Source organism: Sabethes cyaneus, chromosome 1, assembly GCF_943734655.1.
Source record: "Sabethes cyaneus chromosome 1, idSabCyanKW18_F2, whole genome shotgun sequence".
In the NCBI taxonomy this organism is placed as follows: domain Eukaryota; kingdom Metazoa; phylum Arthropoda; class Insecta; order Diptera; family Culicidae; genus Sabethes; species Sabethes cyaneus.
The window spans coordinates 138,655,193-138,680,077 of NC_071353.1; the positions used below are offsets into that span (position 1 = coordinate 138,655,193).

At 40.5% G+C, this 24,885-nt stretch overlaps 2 protein-coding genes across 2 annotated transcripts; both read left to right on the forward strand.

Annotated features, from left to right (window-relative positions):
* The first annotated feature begins 7,487 nt into the window (after window positions 1-7,487).
* Window positions 7,488-9,554, forward strand: LOC128732693 (sphingomyelin phosphodiesterase-like). Its single transcript, XM_053825993.1, has 4 exons — window positions 7,488-7,602; window positions 7,668-8,128; window positions 8,186-9,160; window positions 9,216-9,554. Exons 1-4 carry the CDS (start codon window positions 7,488-7,490, stop codon window positions 9,552-9,554), a joined length of 1,890 nt encoding a protein of 629 aa, XP_053681968.1.
* Window positions 9,555-19,535: 9,981 nt separating this feature from the next.
* On the forward strand, window positions 19,536-21,860 carry LOC128732705 (sphingomyelin phosphodiesterase-like). The gene is made up of 5 exons (XM_053826023.1): window positions 19,536-19,658; window positions 19,718-19,854; window positions 19,918-20,090; window positions 20,156-21,289; window positions 21,362-21,860. Exons 3-5 carry the CDS (start codon window positions 19,941-19,943, stop codon window positions 21,734-21,736), a joined length of 1,659 nt encoding a protein of 552 aa, XP_053681998.1. The 5' UTR covers window positions 19,536-19,658; window positions 19,718-19,854; window positions 19,918-19,940; the 3' UTR covers window positions 21,737-21,860.
* Window positions 21,861-24,885: the final 3,025 nt, after the last annotated feature.

Below are 24,885 nucleotides of genomic sequence, written 5' to 3' on the forward strand. Positions count from 1 at the left end.
CACCAATCACTTATAAATCTGTCTTCTTTTCGGCAATTCCCATAAAGCAATTCAAACACTTTTTTGCGTTTTTGAACCCTCCCCCTTGTCAATAACCATCATATCTCTCCTTTCAGAAATACCCTTTTGTCTTCTCCCTTTGTCTTCCAGCCACTTATACAACTGTTTCAAGTTCAAAAGAAACGCAGCTTCTTTTACTTATTTGGACCTCCTCCCGTGATGTGGACCACCCCCCTTTTGTCAACTCTCCTGTGCTGATTTCCTTATATCCAAGTGTGTTTCCCAAGTTGGGTGGACTGGAGAACGGCCAGCAAGCACCAAATCGTACATTAATGTATGAAAATTTTCGTAAATAACTCTAAAAAAAAATCGGATTCGTAACTAATGCTTAATAAAGTGCTCTTAGATTGATTTGCAGTCGTGTATAACGTTAATAACTAGCACACATACGATTTTTAACACGGAATTGTATAACAGTGTAGAGTGAGTCGCGCTTAATCGGATTTTATCGTATATACATGCTGATATAGATGAAATGCGTATAATTATTCATCATCACGTGTATAGCCTCCAAAATAGTACGGATATGCCAAATTAGCGCATCCAATTACGACTTAAAAGCATGCATTGGTTGGTAACTTGTTAGATAATGCGAAAAACAGACCCCATATGGTCCTTAGCCACTTATCTAGCAACTCCTATTCCTACCTCCTCGTGGTACCAGCCTGAATACGAGCAACCTTAGCGGAGATCGGGTAACCCCGGTGAAAACTAAGGTCGTATACCAACAGGGAAGGAGACACAGTGCGTCTCGACACTGGAAGATGGCGTCCCTTCACGAGGCTCGGTAGCGTAGGCATTGGTACGGTTGCCTATCTAAACCCTAAAGCAAAAAGAATCAAGAAAATTCTACTTGGAACATTCGACATGAACAAATAAGGACATGGAATGGAAACTTGATACCTGGAACTGCAGATCGCAAAATTTCGTTGGTGGCGATAGGGTGCTGTTCGTTGAGTTCGAACCTCGAACGTTTGGCATGCGGAGGATCCGTGGCGGCAATGCGATGCATCTACTTTGCAGCTTCCAGAGGCAACAACTACTACCGGTCTAAATACAAGAGAAACACAATTCTTTTTACTTTTTAGGACCTCCCCTCTTTGTTAGAGACCACCTTCCTTTTGTCAACTTTCCTGCGCTGATTCTTTTGCGTCAAGCAGCATGTGTGCCAAGTTTGATGAAGAACCGCCCTGGCGAACCATACATTGATATTGACGTTCATTGGCCTCCCTTCCGTTGGCACCCTCCCAGTCAGCTCCTCATTCTGTCGCGTAGGCTGTTATGCATCTGTTTGCTCTCTAGATGCTCTCTCTCGATGTGACCATAGCCAAATTAAAAGAAATGGTTTGGCACGACCGGTGGTAACCAAAATATTTCTGTGTGTTCATAAACAGAAATGATTCAGTACAATCATTGTTTTTAAAGTATATTCGGTACGGTTCGGTTCGGTACGACCATAGATGCACGAAATGGTTCGGTGCGACCATTGGCGAACAATATCATTCTGTTTAATTAAAATAGTTCGGTACGATTAATGATAAATAAAATAAAATGCTTCTGTATGGCATAGAATTGTATGGTCCGGTTTGACCTCAGACGAATGAAATGTTTCGGTACGTTTATTGTTGAATAAAGTAAATACCTGATGATGGCTGAATAAAACGCAAACAGTAAACCGGAACGTTATCAACAAAGTTTAATATTTTATTTATCGAAATTACTTTGAACACATGAATATAAAAGCGCGGTGACTAAAACCAAATCATTGTTGAATTATGTACGTGGTTCGGTATGACCATAGATGGATGAAATGGTTCGGTACGACCATTGATAAGTCAAGTGAATCGGTACAATCGTAAATGAATGGAATGACTTGATACGCACCTATAAATAAAGTGGTTTTGTACGAAAATTATCGAAAAGATGACTTTATTCAGTATGATGGTGCTTTATTATGGAGTTTTACGGGTTTAATCTATTGATTTATTCAGTTTTAAGACAGATAAAATTATTGATCCATTTTAAACAGATTTTTAAAGCTAGAGTGGATTCTGAAAAACGACCAATGTATTTAAGTGCCATTTATAACGAATAGCATGAAACTATTTGTTTCCTTCCACCGTATTCAGTATGTCAGGATGCAAATATGTACGGGCCAATGACGGAGACTGTGATATTGAAAAGAGAGACACAGAAGAAGAGTAATATGTTAAGTGGAAATGAACAAAAATCAGACGAGCCTCGGCTGTAAAATTCAGGTAGAGAATCCTGCGGTAGTACTAGTAGTAGTAGTTAGTAGTAGTAGTAGTAGTAGTTAGTAGTAGTAGTAGTAGTAGTAGTTAGTAGTAGTAGTAGTAGTAGTAGTAGTTAGTAGTAGTAGTAGTAGTAGTAGTTAGTAGTAGTAGTAGTAGTAGTTAGTAGTAGTAGTAGTAGTAGTTAGTAGTAGTAGTAGTAGTAGTTAGTAGTAGTTAGTAGTAGTAGTTAGTAGTAGTAGTAGTAGTAGTTAGTAGTAGTAGTAGTAGTAGTTAGTAGTAGTTAGTAGTAGTAGTTAGTAGTAGTTAGTAGTAGTAGTAGTAGTAGTTAGTAGTAGTAGTAGTAGTAGTTAGTAGTAGTAGTAGTAGTAGTTAGTAGTAGTAGTAGTAGTAGTTAGTAGTAGTAGTAGTAGTAGTTAGTAGTAGTAGTAGTAGTTAGTAGTAGTAGTAGTAGTAGTTAGTAGTAGTAGTAGTAGTAGTTAGTAGTAGTAGTAGTAGTAGTTAGTAGTAGTAGTAGTAGTAGTAGTTAGTAGTAGTAGTTAGTAGTAGTAGTAGTAGTAGTTAGTAGTTAGTAGTAGTAGTAGTAGTAGTAGTAGTTAGTAGTTAGTAGTAGTAGTAGTAGTAGTAGTAGTAGTAGTAGTAGTAGTAGTAGTAGTAGTAGTAGTAGTAGTAGTAGTAGTAGTAGTAGTAGTAGTAGTAGTAGTAGTAGTAGTAGTAGTAGTAGTAGTAGTAGTAGTAGTAGTAGTAGTAGTAGTAGTAGTAGTAGTAGTAGTAGTAGTAGTAGTAGTAGTAGTAGTAGTAGTAGTAGTAGTAGTAGTAGTAGTAGTAGTAGTAGTAGTAGTAGTAATACTGTTAATAATATGATATTAAGATGAAATGTGGCATATATGGGTAAAACTAGAACAATCTCACCAGCAGTCCTTTATATGGAATAGAGTAGCGTTCTTTGAGGTTCCGTAAGTGCTTCTAATAGTTAATTTAATTTTTCATTCTGGTATCCATGTGCAGTATTAAAACTCGTTTTGGTCAAAGTTTTTACTATATAGCAGGAGATGCTTCATAAGCTAAAACGAAAAAAAATAATTAAAATAACTTATTAGGCTTACCTATTAGCTAGGCCGTGTGGCTCCGCCGTCTGCCAAAAACCGCGATTTTGAGATCAGGCAGCCGGGAACCACCCAGCATCGCACCTCCTAGCTTGGCTACTCAATAGAGAATTACCAGGTATGGCCACGAGGAGGCGCTAGGTAGGGGCTTGGGAACATCGCACATATAGCTACTTGCAGAATAGTGTGAAAACTCCCAGCTTCTCAAGCCTTGCAAGAAGAATACCGTGCTACACCCGATCAAACGCTGCCTTCAGCTCAATGTACAAGGGCGCGTATGTCCTCTATGAGTCATGTCTTTAAGTATGCTTCTTGATTGTAACGTTTTGCGAAAGACAAAGCAGGCCCGATTTCCCGCTTGAATGCGCCGCTGGATCTCCTTACTAGTTTTGTTGTTTGCGGTCAACAGTTAGCATACGTTTGTTTCCCCTAAGCCTGTGATTTTCATGTACTTGGTGTTCGGCGCATTTATTTCTAGCCCAATCCGTCTAGACTCCGCTTTCAGTCTGGAGTAGATTGCCTCCACCGTCGCAAAGTTCCTGGCTACGATATCAAAGTCATCTGCAAAGCCTAGCAGTTGGTGAAAATTATGCCTCTTGTTTCGATGCCTGCTCTTCGGACTACCTCCTCAAGAGCGATGTTAAACAGCATACAGGATAAGCCGTTACCTATAGTATCAACCCTTGCCGAGTCTCGAAGGTACTCGAGAGTGTTCCCGAAATGCGCACGAAACACATCGGTCGATCCAATGTATGTGGTCTCGCTCGACTGTATCGTACGCTGCTTTGAAACCAATAACGATGTGATGCGTGGGCACGTTGTATTCCCGACATTTCTGCAAGCTCTGTCGGATGATAAAAATCTGATCGGGCCACCGTTTTTTGGCATTCCCCATCGAACCGATCATTTTGTATACTCCGGGGGTCTCGTTCTTTCCGATGGCCTAGCGTATTCTGCCCCAACCGTCTTTGAGACTTGAAGCACCTAACAGCTAACACTTTATTTATACCGTATACTCACTCTTTTATGTACGTATATTTCGAAGCAATATTATGCAATTGGAATATCTCTTGTGCAAAATAGTTTCGCCTTTATTCCTATCTCCGCATTCACATGTTTGTTGAGATCAAAACAAACAGCTGTGACGATCTCGGTTGTCTGAACTAAAAATGCGTCTCAATTTCAATAACACCGAAAATTCTAGCAAGTTTCTAGCAAGTAAAACCAACAATTATTTTTAGGTGTTTTTTCCCAGTACAAAACATATACAGGGATACCTCGATATAAGACAATTTATAATTTCTAAAAGTTGTCTTATATCGAAATTGTCTTATAACGAAACATGGTTTTTTCAAAAAAAATTTGCATTAGCGGTCGCCAGTTTTGCTCTGTGTTATGTGTTTACGGTTTTTGAACTATTTATTATTGTTTGAACTATTAGTTTTTTACTATTTTTGGGGTTATTTTGAAATAATGAACATCTTCATGGCACCGATTTCAGAATGGAAAATCAGCTCTGGTATCGGTATCAGCTATGTCAAAGGGATTTGTTTCGATATAAGACAAAATTGTCCTATATCGAATTGTCTTATATCGAGGTTGTTTTATAACGAGGCTGTCTTATATCGAGGTATACCTGTAAAATGAATTTCGATCAAGGTGAAGCGTCAAAGTTGCTACAAATGAGCGCTGTCATGCAGCCATATTTCGAAATATTTCCGTTGTAAAAATATCCGTGCATTAAGCATGCAATCTGTACATCTGCCGTCGGCAAGTCATTCTTATTGCAAAAATATTTACAGTATAAGGCGGTCAAAAAAGTATTGCAGCACAATAAATTTACTTTCAAATAGTATGTATTTATCGAACAAAAACCAAATTTCTAGGACAAGTTTAAATAGACTCAGTTTACGTATAAACCAATGCTCAGTGGTCCAGAAACGAAAACTAAGTGGAAATGTACTTTTGCGACTAAGCGATTTATAATAGCTTCCTGCAATGTTCAGCAAACTTCAACCCTAAAAGGTAATTAATGTGAAATTAACGGCTAAGTTCCAGTATGGCTTGTAAACACATAACACACAATAACTTTTTGTAGAAAAGAGATAGAAGGATAATTTCTTCGACAAAGTTGTAACTAAAGATTATATAAGTAACTTCGTCAAAGACATAGTAGGCGTATTTTTTATAGTTTCTATTTAACAGGGCGTTTTACATAAAGACCTCTCAAAAATCACTTTTTCGCTAATTACTTCAAATTTAATGGTTTTATATTGCATCATAATGTTTTACGAAGTTGTTTCTCTTATCAAAAGATATATTTTTGTAGAACATTGTATGTTGAAAACTCATACGTATAACGAGTTCTAACGTTTTGTCTGTGTTTTTTTAGTCTTTTTCAGAATAGAATATCTCAAAAAGGGGTAAACGGAAAAAATCAAGCTTGGCCGTTTCTGAAAGCATGAAATTTTATTTAAAACATATGCGAAAATAAAAAACTGCTTTTTTCTCTAACTCGAGTAATTTCAGTTTAATAATTCCATGTTTGGCCATTTTCCACTATGCAGCATTTTCTAATATCTTCTTGAAGACGATTAGAGCCAAATCAATAGTGCAAAATAAAATTGTCATACAATGACATAATTTCTTCTGATTATCACGTAAAATAGCCTGCGAGTTTAGATATAACATCACTTTTCTATCTGCACCGGCTGTTTTGGATAAATATCAATCTTTCAATTTTCATTACTTTGCAAATCTCTGCCATCAAAAATGTCTTTTTGAGAAAATTTTCAATCGATAATAAAAACAAAACAAGTTTTTGTTGTAAGATTACGTGTGGAACAACAAAAACTTGCAGCTGGTACAGATAGAAAACTGATGTTATATCCGAATTCGAAGACTATTTGGTCGGTGTTAAGTCAGATCGAACCAAGTGACAAAACTCTGAATTCAATAAAAACGCGTTCAAAGTTTGCTGCTCTTTATGGTTTATAGCCATCAATCTTTCAAAATCATCTCAGAATTCTGGCAGCTTATAAAAATAATGTAATCAACATACAATGTTCTACAAAAATATCTCTTTTGATAAGAGAAACAACTTCGTAAAACATTACGATGCAATAAAACCATTAAATTTGAAGTAATTAGCGAAAAAGTGATTTTTGAGAGGTCTTTACATAAAACGCCCTGTGAGATAGAAACTATAAAAAATACGTCTATGTCTTTGGCATGTCTTTGGCAAAGTTACTTATATAATCTTTAGTTACAATTTTGTTGAAGAAATTATCCTTCTATCTCTTTTCTACAAAAAGTTATTATATGTTATGTGTTTACATGCCAAACTGGAACTTAGCCGTTGATTTCACATTAATTGTCTTTTAGAGTGTAACAACTTTACTGAACATTGTAGGGAGCTATTTTGAACCATAAAAAACTTCTGGACCACCATGCAATGATTAAATTCTTGGCACTTTCGTTTTACACTATCCATAAGAACACAAAAAGCCGTATCCGGTACCCTTTTCGCACTTTTTATCACTGGCGTAACACAACATATGATTTAAACAATTGCGCGGCACGTATTTCCGGTGCATAAACAAATAAGTCGGGTCTAGCCATGCACACTGATGGATGACTGATTTCTATGCATCAAGCATTGGATTTCTGCAAATTTGATCTCCAGAGGTTAGTTTTTTATTATCTTGCTGATTGCCTCCCCTTAGGATCAAAGCTGATAAAGTAAAATTTCATAACAAAAATGTTATCACTTTCTACCCGTTTCTAGCAGACAACCAATTTTGCTATATCATACTGCTAATAGAACCTATAACATGATGTTTCAAAATTTACTTCTATCTGATCGCGCCACGATAACCAACGCACAGGAAAACGTGACCAAAATACACTATAAGGTGTCCGTAGACCGACGTTGTCGCGATAATAGCGACAAGCCCGTCGATAAGAGTTGACATTTTTTTAATGTATAAAAATAGCAATTCAACGTACGGCTGCCGGTAGTCTGCAGAATTCTTCCTCAACATAGAGTTGGTCCGTCCGGTGTTCGAGAATGAAGTTAGTAATAGCAACGTGGCTTTGCTTGCTGCTAGCCAGCTCCGTGTTCGGATATCAAGTCAAACCGAAAGATTTTCATCAGATGGTGGACTCCCTGGAACGGCACTACGGTTAGTGGAGTTTTTATTTTGTCTCATATTGGTCAAATTCTTAGGAGACAATTTTTCTTCAACAGTCAGCATCCAAGAGGAATTTCAGCAGGACTTCGAAGTCTGGCAGCAAACTAAGGAGAAGACAGCTCGTCTGCAGCAAGTGTTCGATGTTTTGAAGTTTAGCGAAGAGGAACGTCGTAATGATTTGGAAGATCTGCCACACGAAAGGCAAACAACGTTCTGCATTCTCTGTCGGTCCATCGTGTCGCAGTTGATGCAGCAACGGGTGAACGGAGCTACCAGGGCGGATTTGTTTGCAACGGCCTACGAACTATGCACCACTTTGCAGATCCAAGAATCGGATGTTTGCTTCGGTGTGATAGAGTTAAATATCGATTTTTTCCTCTACATTTTCGATAACCGACCAAACTTAGGAGCGGACAGTGTGTGCGGTGTTATTTTTCAATCTTCCTCGTGTGTTATGAATGATCCAGAATTCCTCGACTGGTCCGTCAATGTGGACACGAATGGAGAACCAATTACGGTACATTAGTAAGGTTGAAAATCTTTTTACCACCAATCTAATTGAAACCCATTTCAGCAATCGAAACATTTCCCAAATGCACGCAGCGAAAATGACATCAAGATAGTGCACATTACCGATCTTCATTACGATTCGAAATACGAAGCAGGTTATAATGCTGTCTGTAACCGGCCAGCATGCTGTCGCAATGATCAAGGTATTCCAAATAATCCCCAAGAAGGTGCCGGTTTTTGGGGAGACTATCGTGACTGTGATAGTCCGTGGGTCTCGGTTGAAGACACCATCGATCACATTGTCGAAAATCACCCGGATGCGGCTTATATCTATCACACGGGCGACATAATCGATCATGGTGTTTGGGAAACCTCGATCGGGCACAACATTCGTTCCATGAATAGGTTGCATAACAAACTGATCGAAGCATTCCCAAATACGCCCGTCTACAATGCTATAGGTAATCACGAGGCCCATCCGACTAATGTTTTTGCACCGACCATTGCGAATCGTCCAGAGTTGTCGGTCGGCTGGTTGTACAGTTATCTGGCGGATGTTTGGGGTCACTGGCTTCCACGATCAACGATCAACACAATCCGTCAAGGTGGTTTCTATACGACACTCGTTCGTCCTGGTTTACGAATGGTTGTTGTCAACAATCAGGATTGTTACACCTACAATTGGTGGATTTTATGGAATCCAGGATATCTTGCGAACCAACTTCAATGGTTACACGATGTTCTGCTGCTTGCGGAGCAGAATGGCGAAAAGGTACATCTTCTGGCACACATTCCATATAGTTCTAGCGGGTCAACCTTCGTCGTGTGTCAGCGGGAGTTTCGACGCATCGTCGAACGGTTTCATGATACCATTAGTGGAATATTTCACGGGCACACTCATCGGGATGAATTTAACGTGTACTACTCGCGGGAAAATCCTCAACATGCCATCAATGTTGCTTGGAATGGCGGTAGCGCAACCGCGTTCAGTGACATTAACTTTAACTACGTCGTCTATTACGTAGATCCGGAAACATACGTGAGTCTTATCTTGAATTCTAGAAAATACTTGACTAAATCTCATAATTTTACAGCAAGTAACCGATTTTGAGTCATACATCTTCAACCTGACGGAAGCGAACCAATTCCCAGATCGTCGGCCGGAATGGTTTAAACTGTATTCCTTCGCCGATGCGTTCGGCATGCACAACCTCAGTCCGGCCGAAGCGGATACGATGCTTAAACGACTCGGTACTCCGGCCGGGCGAAGCGAGCTGCGCCAGTACTGGGAGTTCAAGGTCAAGATGGGAGACCCCTCGCTGGCAGCCGGCTGCAATGACGACTGCCTGCTGAATCATCTGTGTCAAGTTGTCGTTACCGAGCTCGGTGACGATGTGAAATGTGACGAACTGAGGGACACGTTTTTCGATTGAGTGAAGCGGAATTAGATATACGTTAGTGTTCTACGCATGACTTCTAAGAAGTCCAAAACGTTGATGATACGGAAACTGCAATAAATAATCAGCAAATGGAAAATAATTACAATTTTGAAAGTTTGCCTTACTATATCTAGCTGGCGGAGTGGTTCGCACAGAATCAAGAGGTCGTCTTCACCGAACTTAATCTCATGCTACTTGTCCATAGACTCCCAAGGGTATTGTCCAGTACTCGAAAATATTGGCAGCGCTGCATTAAGGCAAATATAAAACGCATCAGCGCAAACATTTTTACCCCTCGTAGTATTCGTTTATCTGTCAGCCCACGGACCTAACTACTGAACTACTGACAGTGTTTCTCTCTCTCATTTTTCTACCCTTCAAAACGATTCATTTATGAATCGCAGTGCTGAATGATTGCTCGACTAACCTGCCAGTCAATTTTCTTGTTTTTGACTGATATTTCAGATCTCAAAGTTTAGTTTTTTAAACAGCCTGCTTTTTGAAGTCAACAAACCTGGCTGAAGAAAATTAATCAAAACTTCGGAGCAATGTTTACGTTTATTGTAATATCATTTACTGTTGTCGGCAGTTCAAAGTAAATTAATGACTCACATTTGATTTTATTTACTATTATTGGGAATGAATAAATGTAAAGAAAAACACGAACATCAAGTGATTCTCCCGAAGCATTGTTTACAGGTTGGCAGTGCAGTATAATTATTGCATCAATTTAGGCGTATTGCAAAAATTGAATATGAGATTTCTATGCTGGTATTGTCACTAACAACTCGCCATCGATCCGGTCTAGCAATTGTGCGCGGAATCCTCGCTAAGCAGCACGTGCAGTTCAGGTTGGTACCTTCATTACTCATCATACCTTCATAACCTTCATTACTCATTTGTACTCCGCCGTAGATTACCCGCAGCATCCTCCATTGGACACTCCACGAACTCTTCAAGATCCTCAGCTCTGTAAGATAGTCAGCAGCGCAAGATACAGCCTGTATAAGAATATAACACATACACTGGCGCCACGTAGCGAGATAATTCTGCGCTATTTTCTATACCATCTTGAAGCCGACAGTCATTTGTGTAACCTTCCCGAAGACAGCAACGTTCTAGATAGTCAGCAGCGCAAGATACAGCCTGTATAAGAATATTACAGTATTACGTTATATTGCATTACATTACATTTCATACAATACTATATACATACTACGCCACGAAGTGAGACAATTTCGAAATACTACAATCTAACGAAGACCCGTTGTTTAACTGAACAACTTCGACGAAGACACTAACGTTTTATACGGTCAGGATCACGAATTATTCCATGTTGGTACCAATAAAGTCAATTCCCATATGAGGGGAGCCTTGTAGCCGCAAGGTACCGAGTCTGCCTTGACAAGCGAGTGGTCATGGGTTCGAATCTTAGTAGAATCAGGCCGTTCCGATGTTAAGTGACTTTAGCATGGGTTTATTGTCAGGCCCCTCCACATCCTTCCTGCTGCATTCTGCATTTACTAACAATGAAAGCCTCTTGCCAGGGCAAGTTATAAGAGTGGTACTTGCTTGAGGTGCGAATGAAGCCTCTTGTTCAAGGGCAAATTATAGCTTGTTCCCCATCCTGGTTCTTGGAACGAGATTGGTAATGCATAAGTAGTAAGGAACACATACATACACACATACACACCCTCACTCTGTGCTGAACTCTGCTTTACCGACCATGAAGCCTTTAGCCGGGACTGGTTATAAGAATGATACTTGCTCGAGGTGCGAATGAAGCCTCTTGTCCAAGGACAAATTATAACTAGTCTCCGCACTTCCTGGCTCTAGCGCTAAGTTGGTTGAAAAGTAGTAAAAAGCGTAGGGGGAAAACGGGGTGAAAACACACCGACACTTTAAGCACGGATAATAAGCAGTTCGCTCACTCTATAGCGATACTGCAATAACAACGAAGTGCGGAACAACACCCGGATAACATCACAATAGATCAAAATGCTGGTCGTAGTGATAATATCCACACACAAAAAATTCCCATATGCTCATAGACTCCATTAAGATGGTTTCCAATAACGCAGTCCCTATTAGCACAGACAAACAGATAAGACACTCGCGATAATTCCATCATCCAATCAAAAACCACTCATTTTTCAAATAAGCATGTTTCACAACATGGCCACATAGCGGCGCGCGTGTGTTGCTTTGAGTTTTCAGTATAAAACCATTCAAATGTACAAAACCCTACAACATAAAACCCTGCAAATGCAAGCTACTCCGCAACATGCATAACAGAGGGTGCTAGTGTGCAAGCAAAATGTGCAGGACGATGGTTTTTAAAGGATTTTCTTCTATGTGTCTTGTCAGTTCGTCAGTGCTATTAGTGTTCTTAGTAGGTGGATTGCTGTCAAGGACTGGCTTGTTAGACCAGTGTCATACCTCGAGGCCCCGGTTCGGATGACCTGACCAGTCCTGACCTGACCTGATGGCTCAAGTATATGTACTTCTCGATCAGCTCGGTGCGGTGGCTTGATCATCTGAATAAGTTGGTCTGGAAAAATGAACTATTCCAGTGCATGCTCTTCCATAACTGTTTTCGATTGACTACATCAAATGCTGCCTTGTAGTCGATGAAAATGTGAGGTGCAAAGACATGCAACATTTTTACAAAATCATTCGGAACGAGCAGATTTGATCCGCGATAGCAAGAGCAGCTTTGAGGTTTGCCTAGAGCTGACCTACAAACTTCCTGGTATACGATGTTAGATGACAGAATAAAAATTTTGCATCTGCAGTGATGCGGTTCTACGTATTTTGGATTTATCTACGAATCTTCGGATCAAGTGCATGTAAACATTAGCATCAGAAGAATCATTGAACAAATAAATTAATAAAAATTTGGCTTCCCTCTTTTTAAGCAATAATTGAAAACACAATAGCATAATAAGAAGGCGATAAAAAGATGACTAAATAACGGAGAAAAGAGAACGAAAATGTGTTAAAAAACTTAACTTAAAAAGTGATTAAGAGACGGTAAAAATACATCGAACAGACGACAAAAAGACTAAAAATAATATGATAAAATAAAATAATAAGACGCTGAAACAGCAACGAAAACACACGACAAAAATAATAAAAACCCGATCAGGATGACCTAACAAAATTATAACAGATTTTGTTATTTTGTTATCAAATTTTCTAACAACAGATACATTTGATCATATTATAACCACCGTTGGTTTAAATTAGCCTCCATAAGTGGTTAAAATATCAAAAATTATAACTAAACTGCCCCTAATTGATATCTGATTTATAACAAACCATGTAATGATTTCATCTTAATTGTAACACATTGTGTTAAAGCGAAGACCCCATTACTAACAAGACTGGCATCTCTATTATTTTTTCATATAAACGTCGAGCGTCACTATCAGTGGCGCTTCTTTTAGCGAAGGTGGTACATTTTGCAAAAGTGTTAGTAAGCTCTCAAAATTCAAAATTCTGTATTGGTGTTTGTGTGGCTGTGTTGGCAAGACTGTATGAATACAAGTACTCACTCACACAGATGCATCCAGGGACTACCTTTTGTTATAGAGGTCTTCGGTTAAAGGTTAATTGTCAACATTTCAAGATATTCCAAAAATAACACAGCTAATAAAGATATATTAGCAAGTATTAGTAACTGTGAAGTGACGTATTTAATATACTTTTGAAATGATGATGGTAATTAAAATAAGTTTTGCAAGTAACATATTTTGTTATAAAAGTAATTTGCAAGTAACATATTTTGTTATTAAAGCGAAATATGTCATTCTTAGTGGTGGAATCTATATAGCTCATTCATAACTCAATGTGCTACTTGTATCTGAATCTGTTACAAACTTGAATTTTCTTTCTTATTAGTTTATTTTCGATTTGTAACATAATATGTAAAAAATATCAAATGTTATAAAACAGATATAATCTTGTTATGACTTCCTGATCGGGAAGACCTTTAAAAGGCTTCGAAAAGGCAAAAACATGCGAAAAAGACGAATATTCGACAGGAAGACGCCGAAAGAATGATATAAAGACAGTAAAACTACAACATTTTTATTGTCTTTACAAAAAATTAGACACCGAAAAAATGATAAAAGTGTGACGGAAAGACAACAAAACAAAAACGGCGAAACGTCGGCGAAAGACGATGACCAGCTGACAACAAACGAAAAATGGACAACAAAAAAGCCGACAAAAATACCAAAAGCAGACGTAAAAACAATGAACACAACACGAAAGTATGGCGAAAAGATGACCAAGGAGAGATGCCAAAAATATGAGACAGAGAGAGAGAGAGAGATGATAAAAAGACGACGAATACGAAGAAAAGATAATAAAAAGATGACAAAAAGACGGTTTATTGACGTCAAACAAACAACAATAAGATAACGAAAGAACGACGAAATGACAGCATAGGCGAAAGTCAACAAAAAGACAGTGAAAAGACAACAAAAAAGGTACGACAAGTGGGCGAAAAGACGACGAAAAAAATATGACGAAAAGACACCGAAAAGCGCTAAATAAGCAATAAAAAAAATTGCAAAACAGAAAAAAGAGGATGAAAAGGCTATAAACAGATGCGAAAAAGGCAATGACGAGACGATGAAAAGACGGTGAAACAGCGACAGTGAGGTCTCGGCGCACGCGTGATCTAAGTGAAAACGAGCGAGAAACGCTCTCCGCTTAGCTAATTTTGTTTACAAATTTCCGACAGAGATGAAGAATGAACTCGCGAAAGAAGAAGACGAGGGAAACACTCAGCGCATGGTATAGAGTTTGGCCAGAGTGCCAGAATAGAAGACAACGATTCTCACGTGAAGAAGTAGGTGTGGAAAATCTCCCTTCATGTTAAGTTATGAACAAATTTTGGTTTTGGTGTTTGACGGTCAATCCCGATGGTTGGCTATTTCAGAAACAAAATTGGTCTGCGAGAGAGCAACTTATGGAGAATTGAGCAATGTTCCCTTGCAACAATTTGGGTTTTATCACACTCTTATGACCAAAATTAGTTATGAAAACCACTATAAGAGTGCAATAAAACTCACATTGCTATTTGAGTTATACCTCGATAGAATAGGGCAAATGAGAAATCCAACCGCTCCTCCGACATTATTCTTCCGGTCAGATCCTTACAATGCACAGTGGGGAATCGCTGGCCAGCAGCCAAAAAATGAAAGTTCATTTCGACTCTCCGTTGTATTTTTCCTGTGATTCTATACTATTGAAGTGTTCAAATCCAAAATTTTAGATCAATATGATAAAATTTGAATTTTCTATGAATCTTGAAAGTTTGCTATCTCAGTATGTTTTAGCGTTTTTTGAAAAATAACCCAATATTTCAAAACATGTTAGAGGTCTAATGGTAGCTCGGATTTCAACGGCGTCTAAGGAAAAGTTCTTCAAAAAATAGTGCTGAATAAAGCCCATTAATTGAGTATGCAGTAATTTTATCATAGTATGCCACAATTTTAATTTTCATTAAAAAAGTGCCATATTTTCGCGTAAAACACGCTTAAAAGTTTTGAAGCCAAGGTTCGCCACTATTGACACTACCGGTAAAAGTTAGCGTAAAATATGAGCTTTCAAATGGATATAGTCTCATTTAGCGCAGAGTAGCGCAGAGCACAAATGTTACGCTTGTAAGGCTACTATATCAGAATTCAACAATATAGACAAAATGCAAACACTCAAAGTAAACGGTGGATATCTTAATTATGGGATATCTCCTTTACATTGTTGGATAGGCTGCTTCGAATGTATGGTCCATATTGCATATTGACCAGATTTTAGAGGCTGGAGGAAATCTCGAGGATACAGCGATGGTAATGACGGAAATTCAGCTCGAAGATCTTATGCCAATCCTGGTATTAGTTCTGAAATCACGGGTATTGATATGACATTAATTAAAAGATTGAGAAATTTTCTTACAGCAAGTTCTTGAACACATTATTTCAGAAAAATTCGAAACTTATTGTTTGTATACCAAAAACCTTTACGTCGGGGTATTATAGTCCTCATATAACACGTCCACTGCAATGCAAAGAATTTGAATTCGCGGTCCTAAATGAATCTAGACAACTATATTGCTGATAGGACGAATGACAGAAGAAGCAAAAAAATAAGTTTCTTTGTTTAATTATAGTCACTTTAACAACTCGGGTCATTCGTGACTTCTGCGGGGTTGGGAATTGAACCAGGGTCGTCGGTGTGAGAGGCGTGAATGCTAGCCACTGCACCGGTATTGACCCTCACGAAAATAAGATTATGCCTTATAAGACAATATTTTACAAGCAAAAATAAGTGTGAAAAAACAAATCGTGATAGAATTATTCGTCTTCTTATTTCTCCGGATAAAGCTTATAGCTTCTTCGAAACGGAAAAATGCATTTAGAAAAATCTTTCTGAGAACGCTATATTACTATTAAAGACGAAACGTGAAACTAGTGATTCTGCAGAAGGAGAAGAAGAAGAAGAAGAAGAAGAAGAAGGAGAAGAAAAAGAAGAAGAAGAAGAAGATGGAGATAAAGAAGATTAAGAAAACTAATAAGGGGAAAAGTTTTGATTTTTGATTAATATTAACTTATATTGATTTTGTGTTGATTATTAAAGCTCATACTTGCTTTGAATAGTTTTATATAATGTTTTATCCTACAAAAATTCATCTGCAATAGTTTTCCAAATGACCCTCATTTCTTATACGTCATTATACTTAAAAAATACTTGAAAAATAGTTGAAAATTCTCCCTAACACAAAAAATATACGTTCTAATGCAAAATAAACCTGAAATTTGGGCTCAGCACCCCAAAATTACTTAAGAACCACATATTATCCTTAATTTAAAGAGATTTTTTTGCTTGGCCAGCGTTTGTATGGAGTCGCCCCACTGTGCAATGATCCGGGGGATTGCTTCGTACAGTCACTCGCTCCCTGCTTTTAAAAGTATTAGAAATCGCGGTACCGTCCTTCTCTGCAGCTCTACCGTTTTTAGCTCACTGATTGTCTTTTCAACCTCTTCATGTGCTGGGGCCTTAATCGCGTAACGGCTACACCAGATTTTTCCAGCTATTCTCCGTGTTTGCTTCAAAAATCCACAGCCTCAGCAAGTGATTCTTCCGCCTGGTCGTTACCGCTATTTTGTCAGTAAACAGGTTGCCAGCATTATCATTGCACACCCGATTCGTGACGAATTTCCTGCTCCTCGCCGTTCTACGTCGTTGCTCGCGAAACACCCCACTGCCACACCTCTGCCTCTGTGAGCACATTTCCTCGCGCTTATCCTGATCAAATTAATTTCAAAAGAATGAAATAATATCTTTTAGTGCAGATTATCTAATGAACACACCGTCTCCAAAGTATCACTAAGGCAGTCCACGAGACCTGGAGAAAACTCCAGTTTGCCCATGCCTGCTTCTCGCCTTCAACTGTTTTTTGGGTCTTCTCTAGGTTTCGTTGAAGATTACCTAATATTGCTCGATTGGTCCATAGTCTGGCATGTTTGAAGGGCTTTCGCCCTCAGGACACAATGTGTCGGTGGCCTTTGTTTCGTAATGATCGGTTGCCAAATCCAACCAAAACAGCATGGACTACTCGGGTGCTTCAGGAAAGGTAGCAGACGTTCTTCCGGACATGCGTTTACATAAATTTCCTTTTTGACTATCCCGGCTGGTATGAAAATGACGCCAAACCAGCTATTTCCTAGCGAACTTCGACAGTTTTAAATGCTTGACAATGTACACGCCACCTTTATCAGAAGGGAAAGTAAAACTTAATATTTTTTGAAACGATGGTTTTACAATTGATGGAAGGACGGTAGGGGAAAGTAATGAAAATAATTAGCGTAGCTACCTATTACCCCCCCCCCCCCCCTTCCTTTCCACTTTTTCCCCTCCTTTCCCAAAAAATTTTCATTACTTTCCCCTACCGTCCCTCCATCAATTGTAAAACCATCGTTTCAAAAAATATTAATATTAATGCCTGACCGCATTTCATGGTCAAAGACTAAAACACGAGTTTGGTCAAAGTAAAACTTGTAAAACTTTCGGTTAGGAAGGCATATGAAACGAACTACGTCAGCATCGTCATGTACAGCTCCCGAGGTCGTGTTTTTGCTGTCATATTTAGATAATCGTCAAAAGTCGGTGTACTTACTTTATTCAGCCGAGAGCCGGGGTGGCTTTTGCCGTATCAAGAATTCCTCTCACTTGTACTCGGTCCTGTGCTACTCGTCGCCAATTCGTTGCGCATCTCGACACACGCAAGACGTCTTCAACCAGGTCGAGCCGAGTCGAGTTTTCGGATTTCACTACACAGTCGTCCGGCATCCTTGCGACGTGGCCGGCCCACCGTAGTCTCCCAACTTTCGCCAGGTGTACGATGGGAATCTCTCCAAGCAGTGCCTGTAGCTCGTGATTCATACGTCTCCGCCACTCTCCGCTTTCCGTTTGCACTCCGCCAAAAATAGTCCGCAACACTTTCGTTCAAAAACGGCAAGTGCACGTATGTCTTCCGTAAGCAAAGTTACTGTTTCAAGTCCGTAGAGGACTACCGGTCTTATTAGCGTTTGGCACATCGTCAGCTTTGTGCGATGGCGTATGCTCCCAGATCGAAACGTCTTGCGGAGAAAAGTAGGCTCGATTTCCAGCTTGAATGCGTCGTTGGATCTCCTTACTCGTATTATTGTCGGCGGTGACCAGTGATCCCAAATATACGAACTCATCAACCACTTCCAGTTCATCGCCGTCAATAGTCACTGTCCGTTGGAGGTAAACGTTACTTTCTCGGGAGTCTCTTCCTACCATGTATTTAGTTTCCGACGCATTAATTTGTAACCCTATCCTCCTAGCCTCAGTTTTTAGTCTCGCGTAGATTGCCTCCGCCGTCCCACAGTTTCTAGTAATGATGTCGAGGTCGTTTGCAAAAGCTAGGAGTTGGCTACTCTTGCTGAAGATCGTTCCCCTCGTTTCGATGCCCGCTCACCGGATCACACTTTCAAAAACGATATTGAATAACATACAGGACAGTCCATCCCCTTGCCGTAACCCTCTGCGCGATTCGAAAGGACTTGAGAGTGTCCCCGAAACGCGCACGAAACACATCACTCGTTCCAGAGTAGCTTTGATCAGCCGCGTCAGTTTGTCCGGAAAACCGTACTCGTGCATTATCTGCCATAGCTGTTCGCGTTCAACGGTATCGTATGCTGCTCTGAAATCCACGAAAATATGATGCGTGGGCACGTTGTACTCTCGACATTTCTGAAGGATTTGTCGGAGAGTAAAAATTTGGTCCGTAGTAGCACGGGCCCCCATAAAGCCCGCCTGATACTGCCCTACGAGATCTCTTGCTATTGGGGATAGACGACGCAAGAAAATCTGGGAGAGCACCTTGTAGGCGGCGTTTACTAGCGTTATGCCGGTACGCTGTTGTCGTTTGTAGGTAGGCATTTTCACGGTGCGCGAGTAAAATTTTGTATAGAAAGTAGCCCTGCTTACTTGGACGCTATTTTGATAACTGAAGCGCAAATGTCAAAATCAAAATAAAGGCATCATTCTGTAGGTACGCACACATTTACAGAATGAGAGATATTCATGATATTCGATTGTACGATTGAAAATAATGCGTCAAGTTCAACTAAATGTTGATCGTAACATCCTTTATATTGAATGCTTGTATGTTTTGGACAGGATTTTTGGCAAGTTGCGCCGTAAATAATTATACATAGAACATCCTTCATTATGGCACGTATACAGTTAAGTCGCGCTGCGATTATGATTATGTGATCTGTGGATTATGCGGTAAGTAATGCAGAGAACCTGATTTATTGCAGGCTGTAAATAAATAGGTTTGAACAGCTGAGTAAACACGCTTGCTTAACAGTTTTGAGTTAACTCGAGCTATAAATAAATGCAATCAGTTCTCGGTAATTGCAGTTAAGGAAAATAGTTTAATCCGTTTGCTCGCAATGCGTTTAATACTTTTGTTGTTAACATCTCTCTATATTCTTATTCAGGTGAAATGTGATTCTTCCAGTAAAGACAAAATGTGTGACATTAGTGAAATAGGTAAGAATAAGTAAAAAAGCAATATGCAGAAAGTAGACACAATCTTCTCGAATTCAAAGGTGAAGCGGAGAAGCTGTTCTTCGATGCTTTTCGAGTGAATTTCGACATCAATAAGATGTCACGAGATGCGGCTAGAATTGCTGGTTGCCTTGAAAGCAAAACCCTGAAATTAAATCCGATTCCTGGTTGTCTGAAGGTAAACTAGTACTTTTTTGTCACGTTTGTTGTGCAAAAGTTAATCACTCTGTCGTATTTGTAGCCCAAGTACTGTGCCGCGGTGCAATGTACACGTTGATAACCAGCTATAAATCCACATTGGCCAGCAAATCCTCTCAAGTGACGACAGAGACATTACGGAAAGTGGCTCAGGGACTTTGTATGGTGGCAAAGTTGGAGAATGAGTATTGCAAAAAACTTGTCGATATTTATTTGGTGAGTAATAATCACCAAACTAAAAACCCTTTTCATTTATAAGCTTCTTCCGTCCTTTTACGTAGCCTACGATAGCGCAAGTTCTTCAAAAGAACTGCAACATCACACCCAACCAGATATGTTCGATGGTATTTTCACCGATCCAATGTGTTGAGCAGCACTCCGCTGAATTGAGTCCAAAACCGGTGGTTCTTAGCGATCGACCGACTAAGCTACCGATAGCGAAGCATTCCTCGAATCTACCCCCAATTAAAATTCTTCACATCACTGATATTCATTATGATCCCGAGTACAAGCAAGGGGTCGAGTCCCTAGAAGTTGCGAAACGGTGCAAAAACACGTTCGGTTGTTGTAGAACTGCGCCGTCTGCTGGGGCAACGGAAAACTATTGGGGAAACTATCACTTTTGCGATACTCCAAAGCATCTGCTCGAAACGACTCTCAAACAGATCGCTGCAAAACATCCGGATATCAACCTCATTTATTTGACGGGAGATCTCTTACGGCATCACATAACCGAGATCGACTTTGAGACCCTCAAACGAGATTCCAGCTATGTGCTGGATTTGTTCATAAGTACCTTCCGCAATGTACCGATCCTATTTGCGTACGGAAATCACGACACGAATGTTTTCGGGGCATTTTCATCTGCGCTGGTGAACACAAAAGATGGCGGGCAAGCAAATGTTTACTCGTTCTACCAGCAATGGATAAAGGAGCTGTGGAACAATGGCAAACTAATTGATAACTTAAAAATACCACCCAAAACGGAAGGCTATTACACTGTGAAATTTACCGGCAAGTTTCGGGTCATTGTGCTAAACAGCAACATAGCTTACATCTACAACTGGTGGATGCTGGTCGAACACTTCTACGCCGCCGAGCTGCAGTGGTTGCAAAATGTTCTCGCACGGGCAGAATCCAGACAGGAGAGGGTGCATATCCTATCGCATATTCCACCGAATCATCCGACGCTGTTGCATGGCTGGTCCCGCGAGTACCAGCGCATTGTGGAACGCTACAGTGGCACAATCGTCGCCCAATTCAATGGTCATTCGCATTTCGATGAGTTTGCGATGTTTTACGACTCTCGGGATCTCAGTAAGCCTATAAGTGTTGCTTGGAATGGGGGAGCTTTAACGCCTCATGTCTACAATAATCCAAACTATCACATTATCACACTGGATCCGAAGAATTTGGTGAGTTTTTTTCTATTACTACTACTTATTGGTTAGTTGTTACTAGTACCAACGTTTCATTCGACATTTCAGGGCGTTTCACAGCTGGAAAGCTATTATCTGAACCTTGCGGAAGCCAATGAAAACCCTCGCAGAGATCTGAACTGGAAATTGTTGTTCAACATGACAGACACGTACGGATTGGAAAATCTGTCTCTTGAAAGCTTAGACCGTTTCGTTCAGTGTTTGGCCGCTGATGAAAGTGTTTCACAGCAATACTGGGCCAACAAGGTTAAGAAAAGCCCACGCGTCAAGCGGCCACTGACGGCGGAATGTCGAGCAGCATTAATTTGTGATATCGTAACTACCGATGTGCGTAATTCGAGCAAATGTGAAGAATTGGCAGGGAAATATCGGTCCGGATGGGGATCCGCGAATGTGAAACTTTGCCCGATGGATGGTATGTAGATAGAAAAGAAGTAGAGGGCACAATGCGCGGTAGACACGTCAGACGTGGTATCATTGAACAGGAACAAAACGTTAATATGCGAAAAGAATCTAATAATGTAGTATATATAGGAGTTTAATTTAACGATTGATTTGATACATTGGAACGGAAAAAAAAATCATGATCCTGTAGACCTCTTACAACATACTTACACTTTGTTGTTTGAATATCAAACATTCATCCTTTTGAATCAGAGGCTTTTGAATAAAAGAAAGACGCAAATTTGGCATGGTTCTGGGGTGATATCGGTGTCGTGTGGGCTCACTCTTACTAGAATTCGCTGGGTCATCCACTGTATTGGTACCGCTCGGCCTTGGAGTTCCCAGATTGGCAAGACCCATACTATGCTTTGCTTGCTATAGTGGCGACAGCCCGTTATCGATTCTACGCCGAACGAATTATGGCCCTCCAGTACTGTCGATCCTGAAACGACGTTCTCCAATCCCTTCGCATACCAGCTAAACGTGCATCGTCCATGACAGCGCATATTCATCGGGTGTAGGATTTGCCCCGAAGTATACGGGCTCTTCCTGGTTCTCTGCTGGAAATAGTATTGGCTTCACTTTCGTCAGGCATTCTTTCCCACGTGCCCAGCCCACCGCAGCCTGCCACATTGTACTACCTTTACTAAATCAGCATATGTGTATATTTGATACAGCCCGTTATTCATGCGTCTGCGCAACACTCCGTTTTCCATTTTGCCAACAAGTATTAATCGTAGAATTTTACGCTCAAAAACCCCACACACTCGCCGGTCAGCTTCCTTTAGCGTCTATGCTTCATGTCCGTAAAGGATCACCGGGAGGATTAGTGTTCTGTAGAGGGCCAGTTTTATGCGAATTTCCAAACTACGGGACTTCAGCTGGCTTCTCAATCCGTAGAGAGCCCAATTTGCGGCTGCAATTCGTCGATCCACTTCGCGGTTTACATCGTTGTCACATGTCACGAGCATACCAAGGTATATGAATTCCACAACTATTTCATATCGTTCCCCTTCCAGCTCCACCTTGGCATCAACACCGTTTGGACTCCAACGTTCCCTTCCAGCAACCATGTACTTCGTTTTGGCGGTATTAATGGTAAGTCCCAATCTGGTTGCTTCCCATTAAAAAGATTTCTTCCACTGCTTTACAGTCGATTCCACGTTCGACGTCATTCGCAAAACCAAGAAGCATGTGAGATTTCGTGGTGATAGTCCCGTTCATTTCACGTTTGTTCTTCGTATTGCATCTTCCAAGGCAATGTTGAATTGCTTCAGTCCATCCAACGTCTCGAAAGCAACTATGGTCTCTCCCGCTATTCTGACGCATGATATTGACCCCTTCAGCGTTGCACGAGTCAGCTTAATTAGTTTCATCGGAAAACTGTGTTCTAGCATTATCTATCACAACTCATTTCGTTTGACTGAACCGTACGCCGCCTTAAAGTCCACAAACAGGTGATAAGTCGGTAAGTAATACTACCGGAACTTGTCTTGTAACAGGATAAACATCTAATCCGTAGTGACATGACCCTTACGATGACCAGCTTGATACTCGCCGACGAAGGACTCTGCTAACGGTCTCAGTCTACAGAATAGGATACGGGAGAGCACCTTATAGGCAGAATACCTTGATAGATTTTACACTCGAGTCAATGGCCTCTTTAAAAATAAGGAACATGAGGCTCCTCCGGCATATGTTCTTCCCCCAGATCCCGACAATGATCCGGTGGATTAGAAGTTCAGCTGGGATACCATCCTTCTCAGCAGCCTTACCTTTTTTCAGCTCACTGAAAACTAGTGGCCATTGCTAATAATTCTTATCCTGTTTCTGCTGATTTTCCTTTAAATCAACAGCGTCTGGAAGTGCTCCTTTTACCTGGCTGCTACCGCCGTTTTGACAGTAAGGAGGTTGCCAGCACTATCATTGTACATCACAGGCATGGCCAAACTCCTGCAGCTCCACGTGCTTCTTGTACTCGCTTATTTACAGACGATGGGTTCTTTTTTTGCAGCTCTAGTCTCTTTATGGCATTCTGTGTTCTATCGTGCCTACCACATCTCTAACAGTTGCTTCAAATGGAAGTTCCTCCACAGCTCACTTATATCTTGTTCTCTTTCTTCGTACTAATCTGCATTGGCGTAGCTAGGAAAATTCCCTGGAGGGGGCCTAGGGGGTGCCTACAAACAATTTTTGATCATGATCTTGTTTCTCTGGCTGTCATCGAAAGCACAAGGTTTTGTAGAGAAATACCAGGCGGGCTTGATAAGGGTCCGCGCAATTACCAGAAACGTCGGAAGTACAACCTGTCCGCGCGTCACATCTTTATTGATTTTAAAGCAACATACGATACAGTCGATCGAGACCGGCTATGGCAGATAATGCACGAACACGGTTTTCCGAATAAACTGACGCAACTGTGCAGACCTACATTGGAGAGAGTGTTGTGTTTCGTGTGCATCTCGGAGATACTTTCGAGTTACTTTGAGACGCGGCGAAAGTGGGACAAGGTGACGGCTTGTTTTGCATACTATTCAGCATCGCACTTGAAGGGGTGATCCGACGAAATCGGAATCTAGGACGAGTGTTCTAAACATAAATGCGGCCAAGACCAAACACTCAATGGAAACAGACGCGTGCCTCTCGCGGACGGAAACTGTTGATGACGACGAACTATAAGTGACAGATGGGTTCGTGTATTTGGGATTGCTGGTGCACACGGACAACAACACTAGTAAGGGGATCTAGTTACGCATTTAAGCGGGAAATTAGGCTTCCTTAGTCCTTCGCAAAACGCTACGCATACGCAATGTTCGAGCAGAAGGACGATATTTGGCGGAGTACAAACTGAAAGCGGAGAGCAACGGAGACGTATGAAAATCAGTAGGCTACAGTGCGACGAAAACAGTTCTCTTTAACAACTGCACCAGCATCAGGAACAGGGAGGCTCAACGTGCAAGATGGCTCGACCACGTTGAAAGTGATTTGCGACTTCTGTGACTAGGAAATTTGCGACGAGTGGCCCAAGATGTAGTTAAATGGAGACGAACTCTTGAAACAGCATGAGCCGGAGTGGCTACTAAGCCACTGACGACGACGACAACTACGCTTTTGTGATGCCTAGTGAA

Bases quoted from the DNA above. Each gene is read 5' to 3' on its own strand.
- LOC128732693 (XM_053825993.1), top strand. From the start codon at position 7,488: ATGAAGTTAGTAATAGCAACGTGGCTTTGCTTGCTGCTAGCCAGCTCC. The intron at 7,603-7,667 runs GTTAGTGGAGTT...TTTCTTCAACAG, and splicing joins CTCCCTGGAACGGCACTACG to TCAGCATCCAAGAGGAATTT. The intron at 9,161-9,215 runs GTGAGTCTTATC...ATAATTTTACAG, and splicing joins ACGTAGATCCGGAAACATAC to CAAGTAACCGATTTTGAGTC.
- LOC128732705 (XM_053826023.1), top strand. From the start codon at position 19,941: ATGTACACGTTGATAACCAGCTATAAATCCACATTGGCCAGCAAATCC. The intron at 20,091-20,155 runs GTGAGTAATAAT...CCTTTTACGTAG, and splicing joins AACTTGTCGATATTTATTTG to CCTACGATAGCGCAAGTTCT. The intron at 21,290-21,361 runs GTGAGTTTTTTT...TCGACATTTCAG, and splicing joins CACTGGATCCGAAGAATTTG to GGCGTTTCACAGCTGGAAAG.